Source organism: Prinia subflava, chromosome 2 (genome assembly GCF_021018805.1).
Source record: "Prinia subflava isolate CZ2003 ecotype Zambia chromosome 2, Cam_Psub_1.2, whole genome shotgun sequence".
Lineage (NCBI taxonomy): Eukaryota > Metazoa > Chordata > Aves > Passeriformes > Cisticolidae > Prinia > Prinia subflava.
Window position 1 is genome coordinate 19028525 of NC_086248.1, and position 13314 is coordinate 19041838.

The window sequence follows — 13314 nt, forward strand, 5'->3', positions numbered from 1 at the left end:
GTCCAGAAGTTTTTATTTGGTTCAAAGTATAATGCAGAAAAAGTGAATATGGCCACAAAGACAGTCTAACCCATTTTTTCTCATTACAGTTTGACAACAGAATCCTGTGAGGACTGCAGATAACAATTTCAGAAAGGGACCTCGGGGAGATCTTGTAAGGGACTCAGAAAAGCAGATCAGAACCTTTAGTTTTCAGTCTTCAGTGAGAAAACTTAGGGAAAATAAGGATAATGTTAACAATGTTTTCCAGAAAAGGGCTGCTTGGCAGGACTGCCCACTCTTATTTCTCAATAGTATGAGGTAGGAGAAATCCCTTCGGAATGGGTGTCATACCTAGAGCCATGTAATACTTTGCAACTCTAACCTAAATTATCATCTAAATTATACTTGAAATTCACTTACTCTTACACATTACACATCTACAACCAAGAAAAACTAACTGTCTTGCCACAGTCCTGGGAAGCACTTCTTTCTAGGCTCTACCCATTACTGTGATCACTACTGGTGATGAAATACAACCAAAGAACTTGGACTCATTCTGTATTCAGTGGCTGCATATCCCAGCTATGCCTCCTCTGCAAGATCTATTACTTTCCAGAATTTATTTCAGAATTTAATTCCTTAAATATTATCAAAGTTTGTTTCCCTGGCCTGTCTTCCATCAGGAAATACTACTTAGCGTACCCATAAAATATTGGAGTAAAAGGTATCAAAATCAACCCAAATCTTGATACTAAAAGGAAGAGGCAGACTTGGGTTATCCAGAGTGGGTTTTTGTACTGCTTTAGGCTGCAGTTTGAGAATGTTGGGTGGGGGGTGTCCTGCTGTATTTTGGGTGTTGATCAATACATATACAGATTAGATACAGTATTTGCTCAGATGCAACTAGCTTGTGTTGATTCAATCAAGAAGTAACCTAGGACTATGTAGGATAGAATTTTGATTCCTTTTCTATGAGATTCATACACAAGGCATTTAAACACCACTGAGTCCATAGCAATCATGTATAATTATATGCACAGACACTCTATACTGAACTCTCATTATATTTTACTATGACCCTTGCAACTAGTTTGCATACAACTTATCAGCATTACCAGCAATGCCTGGTAAAAACAAAAAACCAAAAAACCCTGTGTTTTTCATGCTTCTCAGTGAAGCAGAAAGTATATGCAAAGCTGATGAATGAGCCTTATACTTATCTCAGCAAACCAACCAGAAGTGGACATGCCTGTCACCAATCAACCTTTTTAAACATTTTAAAGAGCAAGTCATGTTCCACAGAATTCCATGTACAAGTACATAATGTTTCAAACTGCTATAAGTTATTTCAAATTCTTTTATGTGTGATATAGAAACAAATTGTACAAATACTTACTGCAGCAGGAATGAAATATTTGCATATTATTGAGGCAGACTCTCTAACATACTTACATATACACACACAGACAACCATTATATGCTTTTTTGCTTCTAATTCTTAGCAGAGTATCACAAACCCACTTGATGTCCCCAAGTGCCAGATTTTAAGTTTACATGACACATGCAATACAGCAAGCAGACAGAAACACTCTCCCCTGGCCCCCTCTGAGGAGGATGCCATGAACTGTGCACTCTAAGAAATACTAGCAAAGTTCATGAAATTGATTTTACTCAGTTAAATTAAGTATATGTATTCCAAACTCAAGAACACTGTTTCACTGTTTATATGAGGAAACGAAATACATTACTTAGGAATGTTGAGAACCTAGACACCCTTGCTGTACTGCTTATGCAAAATGCCACCAGTTTATCTAGTGATATTATCAAATGGTCACACAGAAGATTCCTCTATAGTTTAGAGGCACCACAGGCTTTGAAAATGCAGCATAACTGAATTTTGGTTAAAAAAAGCACCACATACGTGCTGGCACTGATAAAGCTCCATCTGTTCCTGAAAGAGAATTACAGTGAAATAAGAGCCCATCAAGTGTTCTCTCAGTCAGCTCAATGCCCTTGAACAGACATCCTGTCTGATACACAAATGAAGAAAACTGTGGCGTATAAGTTTACTCTTCAAATGCTTCCACTGGGAAATAGTTTTCTCCCTTAATTTAATGTCCCAGCAATATTTGGTGGAAGAATGCTTTAATTTTGGCATTTATAGACATTTTTGCTTCTATTAAGATTATAAATGTCACAATAAAGTATGTATAGCACTGGTCCAAAATGCAGTTTTTACACTTATGAATGCAGGTAAACACAGAAGACCCAACAACTGATAATTACTTGTATTTTCGTTACCCAATAAAATCTCTTGCACTCCAATGCAATAAGGTGACCTCTACAGAACACATTAAAGTGTGCAGTCAAAAGCACAGAGATATAGAAGCACTTACATTTGCACTGTGATCACTTCCAGTAACACAGACGACATCTTGTTTTTGAATTGTTAATACCTCTTTTGTAAGCTTCAGTCGGATGTCATAAGCATTTTCAGATACTTCATCATATAACAATGCAATACCAGTTTTAGTCTGCAAAAAAGAAAGGCATACACAAAAATTTAAGAATGTGAACATTTCATAATGGTAAATAACAAGCTCTGTCCCTTTCAATAAATAAAATTATACAAATGAGCATTATTTACAGAAAGTGGAAAACTGGTCTGCTTTTCAGTCTTCAAATGGATTAGACATAAAAAGCTTCTTTTGTATTTGAAAATACAGGCTAAGTGGCCTCTGAAGCAGACATTAATATGCAAAGAGTAAAAAAAATTACAAAAATTTCTCCATTGTACTCTTCCACAAAGAAGTGCTACCAAATAATGATGTCCCATTTGACTTTATTTATACACAGACTTACGAAAATGTATTAGAAACAGACAGGTATGTTTAAATGTATATGAACACATTTTCCATTTTTTGGCAAGAAGTGGGGAAGTGAAATATTGTTCCTGTCTTAAAGATGTTCGTTCCACTCTGTCAGAAAAAGGAATGTACCCTTCATAAAAGTTGCCATTAAGATACAGAGTTCTGTTACAATAGAAAACTGCGTTTTCACATTGTAAAACATGTAGTTAAACACAGTTGTTACAGAATTTATTTTGTTTAGGATAAGATGAACATACATTTCTTAAGTTACATCATCACTGGACTAATAACTAGTAACTCCATAGGATAGTCAACTATTTTGTATAAACAATGTTTTCTCCATAAGTTGTAGAAAAGAAACTTTATTTTAATTTCTGGTTTAGTCACCTAAATTTCTCACTAACATTCAGTCAGATATTTCCTTAAATACATGTGGTATTAGAACTACTTACAGCTATTTGTTAAAATATGCAGACAAATGAATTTTCAGATTTTTACATTCACTGCACAGAAGAAAAAAATCCATCTGTTCTGAAACGAATGTTCATATTTAAAAGTACTATATGTTTATTAATTTATAATGTATATTACAGTATTATCACAGCACTGCATGGTATGCAAGTGAAGAAAAATCAAGCATGATTTATGTTTTTGCTGCAGTATTTGTTTTTTAAAGAAGATTTAATATCAAGCTGTTCATCTACATTTTCTTAAATGGTAGACTGCATAAAAAACAGAGTAATGGAATTAAAGAAGAAACATGTCCTGTGTACTGAATGCAAACTTGAGGCATTTTAAAATAAAATTGAATATGAAAAAATTAGCTTCATAATATTTCCATTTCTATAATATTAGGGAGAAAGGTCTATGGTGATTGTCAATAAAACCTTTCAGTCTTTAAAAACAGGATCAGCTTAAGCTTAAGGATCTTAACTTAGGTTTAGCTCCATGCTGCAACTGAATGTCAAAACCTCCCTTACAGAAGAAATAGCAAATGCAGGCTAGACAACAATTAAATTTATTCTGAATTACATACAGAGCAGTTGCTCAGGTGAATTGTTCATGTAGTTGAGCTATCCCTGGGCGCAAAGCCATTGTCCCCTTGTAGGTCACTTCTGCCATTTAAGACACTGAGATATCCTAAGACCTCTGAGCATGTAAAGCTGACACAGGCTTTTTGGGATACCTAGGTCCTTTTCTAGCTGAAGGTAAGACCAGATCTCCACGTTTATAATGAAATACAAACATTGGTCATGTCAGTAGACATCCACATGTAGGTATCTTCAACTTGTAATGGATGTCACAAAAGGTTTACAGTGCAGAAATCACAGAACAGCTTGGGCTGGGAGGGTCTTTCAAGATCATCTATTTGCAACATCTTGGAAGACCACCTTCCACTAAACCACATGGCTCAAAGCCCTGTCCAACCTGGCCTTGAGCACTTCCAGAAATGAGACATTCACAACTTCTCTGAGCAACCTGTTCCAGTGCCTCATTACCCTCATAGGGAAAAACATCTTTCTAATACGCAACTTAAACCTATGCTCTTTCAGTTTAAAGCTGTTCTGCCCTGTCCCTTTACTACATAACCTTGTACAAAGTCCCTCTCTGGCTTTCTTGAAGGTGCCCTTTCAATACTGGCAGGTTGCTCTAAGGTCTTCCTGGAGCCTTCTCTTTCCCTGATTGAAAAACTCCAATTCTCTCAGCCTGTTTTTGTAAAAGAAACCCACATCTAACACAGGTGTTTAGAATCCGTCCAGGCAGCAGTGAGCAACAGACAGCTCTGAAACATGATTCTAAAAGATCTCTTTGTAAATCTATCTAGAAGGGAACAAGTGAGTCATAGCTCTCTACTTTGAGTTATAAGGTAAATATAAATAAAAACTCAAATGTAAGTGTCTAATTGTGGGCAGACAAATCTATTCAGTATTTGCTGGGTATGTATAAGGAAAGAAAGTTTGGTTATGGTATAAAGCCTTAATCATTCTCACTTGTTTGGAATCCAACATTTCTTTATTTTTCCAAGATTCTGAGTCTTTTCACATTTTTAGCATGTGTGAGTCTTATCAATAGATTTTTGTGAATGACAACATATGAAAACTATGCCAGTACCATCTGCCTAAAAGCCACACTGCCAGCAGGAAGTATTTCCAAACAGTAGAACGACAGCCTTGAAAAAACACTGTCCCTGAATTTTACTGCTATTCAGATGTTGTGCATCACTGTCCCACCTGGCCTGGTGACTGCTGTTACTTTTGCTGTGTACCAGAGAATGCTTTACAGAAACACTGGAAGATCAGAGCTCTGGAGCACTCTTTATACAGCTTACACCCAGAACAATTCTCTGGCTAGAAATTGTTACATATCTGTTCAGGTTTAGGGCAAATTTTGGGAGAAAACCTCCAAATGGGGTCCCTCTAGAAAAGCAAATTCAAGTGGTCTCTCCCTCTACTAATTTTGGAAAAGATCTCCTTTGAGAAAAGTGAAAAAAACTGTTTATTTAACAAGCAAAGTGTTCACAAGCATAAAAAATGAATAATATAAAACAATAAAACCTCTCACTGTTCTGAAGAGATTGCAAATTTGGAAAGTCCTTGTCTTGGGGTGTAGCTCGGCTCAGTCTCTCATCAGTTCCTCTGGCTCTGGAATGCTGCATCCCAGCCTCAGTGGGCCACAGGTGGGAGCTCCTGGAGCTCTGCTGGGTTTTCAGTCTGGAGCAGGCTGATCAGTTCCAAGGAAACGAAAAGCCACAGTGTGGGGAACTGCTCTGCCTCAGCTAGCTAAAAAACTAACTAAAAGCAAACGAGAGCTCTCTCCACACTGTCCATGCTGCAGACAACACAGTCTGTGTGAAGCGAGAAATGTGGAGGAGGAGTGCAGTTTCTGAAAACAAACTCCACACTTCTTCTCTCCCCCTTTGCTCTCAGAACCAGTCTTAAAGGTGCAGAACTTAATATCCAGCATAAAAAGAACAGATGATTGGGGATACAAGCATCATAAAGTCACCCTAGGAATATGTTTAGAAGAAACAATGAAAAAGACTCTTAACTGTCATTTGTAACAGATGATCAGGTAACAAATGAAATATGCATTGACGTGTTAAATTGTTTAGTTTTCCATCACACTATTTCAACTGAAGTCCAACTGAAGCTCATCTATTACTATTAAAATCCAACACATACATTACACTTCATCTAACTCCTGACATGATCCAAGATGATGTGCAGCAATACCTTATTTGCTTCCAAAAGCAATAAGGTTAATCTGGATTTCTCTCAGCATTTCAAGTCAGCTTCTTTTAGACTATTATAAATGGCTTTGAATCAAAGTTCAGCACATTCCCTTGCTCTCTCTTTTTGTTAGAGAGCTGGCACATGTAACTCTAGTGGGCAAATTCCAGTCCAGACAAATAGTTTCTTCAAACAAGGACCTTTAAATGAGAGCTTAGTCTTTTCATGTATGTGTATATCTCACATATAACTAGCTATGTTCGTCTCAATTTCTCATTTAAAAACTGTCTATACAGTAACCATTCTAGGTAACTGATATCAAAAGCCAGGGCCTGAAAAGTCAAAATAATACCAAAATTATATAGTATTTTTAGAGATCATATGTTTTACAAAAAAAAGCACACATAAAGTTCATAGGGAGTTGCATCTCAATAGGATTTCAGTGCTTACACTGAGAGGTAGAATAAAAATTTAAATTCACTTGGGCAGAAGAAGAAATTAAATGTTGATTTTCGTATCTCTGACAGTTTTCTAGACACTGACTTCAGGAAGAGGAATGTGTGGGTGTTCATATGCATGTTCACTATATGGAGGGAGGAAGAAAATCAGTAGTACAAGCATCACAGTACCTGTGAATTTTAAGAAAGCATAGACACTGCTCTGTCTTTGAGAAAAGAAAAACCACTGAAATGTACTTTCTCAAACCAGCTCAAAAACTGTCAGTACCACAGAAAACATTTCTCTCTAGAGGGAGCTACAACAGCAGACAAATCCTTTTATCAGTTTTATTGTTGACTGCTTAAGAAGGTCCCTAGCCAGTGTACTTGCTTTAAAGCACTCCCTGTTCAGCATAATGCTTTGGGACCCTACTCTAAGTAACATGACTCTTTCCATGTGCTGTATCTGCAATCTAAAGCTCACAGCTGCAAATTATGTTTCAAGGTAGGTGTCTTTACAACAAACTTCAGTCTTACTGGTATAAAATACTTGTCTTCACTGCTGTAAAATTTATTTATAGCTTGAAAAAAAACTCTGCATTGAGTTACATTGGTTCTCCAGCAGAAAACACCATTTGCTGATCTTAGTCCTTAATAAATATATCCATAGTTTCAAGGGCACTGCAGCTTAGTTTTTATGTACTAAAATTCATCCATAAATGACCTTTATTCATAAATAAAATTCTTTAAGCACTATATTTGAACATTTTTTCCCACTGAAATGCCACATTATATTTCCAGATTAATATTTATCAGCAACACTTACACCTCACAGGTCTAGAGATAAAATTCTCTAATCCAATTTCATTTCTTAAAATGAAATTAACTTTATTGAAATTACATACCTATGGTATACTTATGGTTGGAACACTGCTGAGGACATATAACAAATGGAGTCACTGATTTTTATCCTACATCATTTAAGATTAGGAAGAAAGAGGACTTCAGGCATCCCTACACACTGCCCTGAGCACTAATTTACAGAAGGCTCTCATCTACTCTTTCTGTAACAATTGGTTTGATGTTTTCCACACCACATTTCCTATCACAATCAAAAGAAAAAATACTTTCTCAGAGAAATTCGAATTTACAATATCCTTGACTAACATAAAAAGATTTTAAATGGGCTGAAATACAAAGGCAAAAAAAGCGCAAGATGTTACACTATAGGAAGAACAGTCATGTGTATGGAAGAAGAAAAGCTTTTCTTCACCATGTCTTAAAGAATGAAAACAAGCATGTAGCACTGAGGACCGGCAGAAAAATAGTGGCATCAATACTTTTGTGTTGCAATAAAGGCAAGCATATGCTTTCTTCAAATTCTTTCCCACTGATTTTTCTCAATCTTACAAGACAGTACCTAAAAGTAGAAATAAAAGTACAGTTTTTTAGTTGGGTAGTAGAGAAGGTTCCTTAAACACTGCTGAGTGTGAGGGAGCAAAATTTCATGCCCATGAAGTAATCCATTCCCAGTGTTGCATTTAATATATCTTAGTATATTGTTTCCTTTTATACAGTATTATGTCAGTGTTGTTCCATGGCTACACTACATCAAAGAGGTAATGAGCTGAAAAGGGTCATGAGAGAAACAAAAAAATTTAGAAGTGGTCAGAGATCTGTAAAATAGGATGTGTAAGTAATTCAAGATAAATTCAGGTTATTTCATTTCAAGACTGCATATATGAGAAGATAGTGACAGTTTTAAGTACTTCAAAATCTATTACAAATAGAGCAATCAGGAAAGAAAATAATTCCAAAATCTCCTCCTTTTAATATATTCCGGTTACGAGGAAATGGAAGTCCTTGAACAGATTGCTTGGATAAATTATGGACATCCATTGCTAAGGGATTCTGAGAGAAAACTGAACAAACATCTTCCCAAAGGGTACGAGTAATCCTCTCACAGGGCAAAATCCCAGAAAATAAAATCTCCTTTAGATCTCTTTCACGCTAATATTCAAAATTATGTGACTTTCTGCATATGAATAAACTTCTGAATCCAGGAGAAAACCTGACTGGCTTTACAAGGACACCTGGACTGAAAAACTTGCACCTGCCATAGGATGGGTGAAAAATAACTATTAAGGCCTGAAGAAGTTTATCACTTAGGAGCCTTGATAACGGATGAGTGGCATTTACAACAAACTTTGTAAATACTCATAATTTTCATAGTACTAAATCTGAAAGATAATTGTACCCTAAGAAGAAATGTGTCCATGTCTTTCACGATGAAAAGATAATTTCAGTCTTAAGGGGCCTTGAGTAAGAATACAAATATACACTTCTTAATGGACCAACATGGGACAAATGGATAAGGCAGTAGATAGTGAGAATGATAATACATCTGTGAAACACAGAAAATCAATGATTCCATTAACATCACAAACACACAAAGAACCATTCAGTAAAACTAAAAGCAGACAGAAATCAGTTATAGCTTGCTGAAATCAGTCATACATAACTCCCTTACAGAGTATTTTTTTCCTGTAATTACACATGGACTTGTCCTTATTCTCAGCTTTAACTTACAACTTTTACATCTAATAACAGTTTCACAAATGCAGAGACAAAAATACTTAACCTCAGTACTCCTTCCTTTAAGAAATTCTGACTATAATGATAATGAAGCTATTGAACAGACTATTTGGATGATAGGTTATGGTTCCCCGATATTATGAGGGTGAGGGATTCTGTGAACAAGTCAGAAGAAGCATCTTGAAAAATGTTGTGGAGAAGAAATGGTACGGATTTGTTCCATATCTCAGAAGAGTAATTCAAAACTCATGTATTAGGAGAGAAAACATTTTACCGTCACATGTAGGAAGGGATATGGAAAAGCAGGAAGCTCAGACTCAAAGCAAGGCAACTCTGTGACCAGCCCAGCTGAAAGCCTCTAAGGATGGAGGCTGTTCCTACTGCTGGGCAACCAGCTCTACTGCTTGACTGTCCTCACGAGGAAAGGCTTTTCATTGTGTCTCATTTCAAGTTCCGCTTACTGTCTCCTGTCCACCCAGACACCACTACAAAGAGCTGGTTCCATCTTCTTGATCTCCTTGTTGACATGGAAAGGCTGAGTTTAGGTCCTGATGAAGCCATTTCCATGGGCTGAACAAGCCCAGCTCCCTCATAGGGAAATGCTTCCAGGCCCAGTCAACTTGGTGGCTCCCCAATTAACTTTCAATGTGTTATCAATGTATTTTTTGTACTGGGGGAATCTAAAATGCATACAGTATTCTACAGCACTAGGTAGAAAGGATAATCCCTTCCCTTGATCTCCTAGTTGTGCTCCTCCTAATACAGCTCAGGGCAAAGTTCACTTCTCTGCTGCTGGCTCAGGTGTAACTCACTACCCATCAGGACCTCCCAAGACTCCTCATATGAGCTGCTCCCCAGGCAGGCAGGCCTCAGTCTGTATCACTGCCAGGGGCTCTTTGTTCCCAGGTGCAAGATGTGGCACTTGTTGGATTTTATGAATTTAGTTCATAAATTTCTTGAATTTCTTGGTAGTCTATTTGTTAGCCTGCCTAGCTGTCTGTCAATGGTATACTGACTGCACCCTCCAGTTTGGTGTCATTAGCAAACCTGGAAACCAAGCCCTCTGTGCCCTCTTCCAGATCCCTGACAAAAATGTTAAAGAAGATGGTGTAAGTGTCTGTCTGAAAATCCCTCATCTGCCTCACGACTGTCAGAGGCTGACACCCCCACAGACCGTGGGCCACAGCACAGGAGTTCTGGCCTGACCGAGGCGGGACCCAAGTTTCTCCCTGCAGATGCACCCACTGGACCGAGACGCCCTCCTCAGGGACCCGTGCATGAACAATGGACACTGTCACGGTTCCTGGGCCGTGTTTGCAGAGGCCGTGTTTGCTTTGACTGACTGTGCTGTACCTGCTGCAGAGCCCAGACCTGCTTGTCCCAAACCTGCCTGATCTGAATGGTTGCACCTGATTCCCAGAGCAACGGGGCTCCTCACAATGACTCCTGGGTGCTGCCCCCATGTTGGCCGGGTGCCCCCCACTTCTGCCTGCATTGGCCGGGTGCCTCCTGCTTCTGAAATGACTATAAAAGCTTCCCCTTGTGACTCACATTCTGAGGCCCTCCCCGGCGGACGACGGATCTATTGACGTGCGCCACGAGGACTGCGCAGGTGGTCTTGGGCTTCAGCGTCACGAGGACTCACGCCTGTCAGTCGGTAGCTATACCACCCTCTTCCTCTTCTCTCTCTCTCTTTCTTTCCCTTCTCTACTATCGCATAATTGTGTGTATCAATAAAGATCCAATTGATTTTACTTGAACTAAGTTCTCATTGCCCCTTTTTGCACTCTGAAATCAAAACAAACCATCACAACCATCCTTTGGCTTGTGACAGATGGGTCTCAGGATAGACATCTGAAGAGCACCACTTCTCACAGGAATCAAGATAGAGGATACCACATTAACCACTACCCCCAGTCCGAGCATCAAAGCAATTGTCCAGCCTCCCATCTAGATGGAGGTTATGGGAACAAAGTAGCAAAACCCCTATTTACTTCCTTACACTAAAATACCGATAATACCAATAACAATGTTAATAACAAAAGTGATTTTTTGTTTTAAGAAATAAATGCATAAAAAATTGTTAATTTAAAAAAATTCAGGAAAAAAATCATCATGCTTATTGCCATTATAGGTAAAAAATGTCAGAAGATGATACAGAAAATATCTGGATGAGAGCAGTATCAGGTATCTCTCTGCTCTACTACTGCTCTCTCTCAGCAGTATCCAGTTCCCTTTACAGAAGGATGCAGCAATGCCCTTACATCCACTAGGCCCAGCAGTCCTGCCCACCCCATCCCAAAGTCCAAAGGCCAGGACACACACACAGTCATGGCAGTACAACCCCCTTTCACACCCTCCACATGAAGCCCCACAAGTAGCCCACCAGCAGCTGCTTCTGCCTCCCTTCCCAAGGGAGAAGCCTGGAGTTTCCCAGCTCCTTCCCTGCAGCTGGGAAACAGCACCAACACCAGCACTGCTGCAGATGATGAAATTTGTGGCTACCCCAGTGGTCCAGCCTTTACTCTACTGCTCCTGTCAGAAGGGAAATATTTCAAAGTAGCTTGAAGGGAAATATTTCAAATTAAGATAAAATCAAGTTAAGTCTGAATTTCATTCCAGATGGAAAGAAACACTGTTAATATTAATTTTTAACACTGAATTATTTTTAGTATCACAAAATCAACAAAACCCTCACCTTTTAAACTAGAATAATATACAATCAAACTGATCTAATAGCTACTCAACTTTTATGATATACTTGGAAAATACACAGCTTCTTTCAGCTTCTATTCAAAATGAGCACACCCACAAGACAAACTCACAGGAAATTACAGGAAAAAAAAAACACAACTGCTTTATAGCCTCAGTAAGAAGCTAGTAAGACTACTTATGTTTGTCATACCATTTTTCAAGACTGATAGTAGATCATGCATTTTTATTAGAACTGTAACTCAATTTCATAATTTCATAAGGTTCACAATCGTTCTCAGTGAAGAAAATCACAAATTTCTGATAACTCCTTTCAAAAAAGGGATTCACATTCACAACAAAGCCAGTGGAATATTATCTGATGGACATCATTGATTCTCGTGTAAATCAATTAAGACTAAAGATACTGAATTAAAATGTAAATTTTAAATGCACTCTGGTAAGAATCAGCATCAGAAATAAAGAGGGTCAAAATTAGGTACTTAGGGAATCTTTGAGTGAATTTTCCCAAAAGCATTGAGTACATCTGAAATATGCACCTTCAATAGTACTGTTTTGATAAAGATTTTATTTTTTTACATCTGCATTTATTAATAAAAATATTATGGATTAAAATTTCAATATACACAGTTGTAAATGGTGCATTAGCATTACAAGTTTTTAGAAGATTTTAACTGCAGCATGACAATATCACTTTCTAACAACTCAGAACAGTTTTTCCTAAATTTTCAAGGGCAATACTCAAGGCAATAGAAATTTGAAAAGATGCTCTCAATATACAAAATTTAAAAGTCTATTTTGTTGCTTATATCACAACTTATTCAATAGTCAAAAACAGCCTTAGGAATACATATCTGTTAATGACATTAGCCTTGCAAGAAAAGTGATTAACAGCCGGCTCACAATATCTGTGATCTTAATCAGTAAGCACTAATATCTTGTTTAATTACTGCAAGCTCAGTATATCATGAGCTAATTAGATATGATTGATTGTTGTCATTCTCATGCACCTCTTAAAACACCAGACACAAATATTTGAAGTCTGTATAGCACATTTGAAAAATGAACTTCCAAAATGTCATGTCAGAATAAAAATTTCCTTCCTAAAACCTCTAACAAATGCTAATAGAAACACATGGTTAAATGTTCTAATAGAAATTCTAACCCAGAAAATTGCCAAGGCTCAAACTATTACGAAAAAATTGCCTAGTTTTAGTTTGATTTAGATAGTATCTTTAAGTCAATGGCTTAAGAATATAAAACCTCAGAATAAAAGATGCTCCTATGCTTACAGCAGTTTCCTACCAGTCCAATAAGAAAGCATAAATTTCACACTTCAAACTAAACCACTTAGCAATAGCTGGAAAAACCCCACAACATTCCCTTTGGAGATTATTTAAGAAACAGATTATCAGAAAATTACGTGATTATTTCTATTGCTGATACCATGAATCTTACCCTGGTGGGGCTTCAGCTGATTAGTAAATA

At 37.5% G+C, this 13314-nt stretch overlaps 1 protein-coding gene across 1 annotated transcript in view; it reads right to left on the reverse strand.

Annotated features, from left to right (window-relative positions):
• The window catches only part of SNTG2 (syntrophin gamma 2), a 241352-nt gene that overhangs the window by 125401 nt on the left and 102637 nt on the right, over positions 1-13314 (reverse strand). The window contains exon 2 of the mRNA XM_063389285.1: positions 2379-2516. Within this exon, the coding sequence (XP_063245355.1) occupies positions 2379-2516 (138 nt within the window). The remainder of the gene's footprint in view (positions 1-2378; positions 2517-13314) is intronic.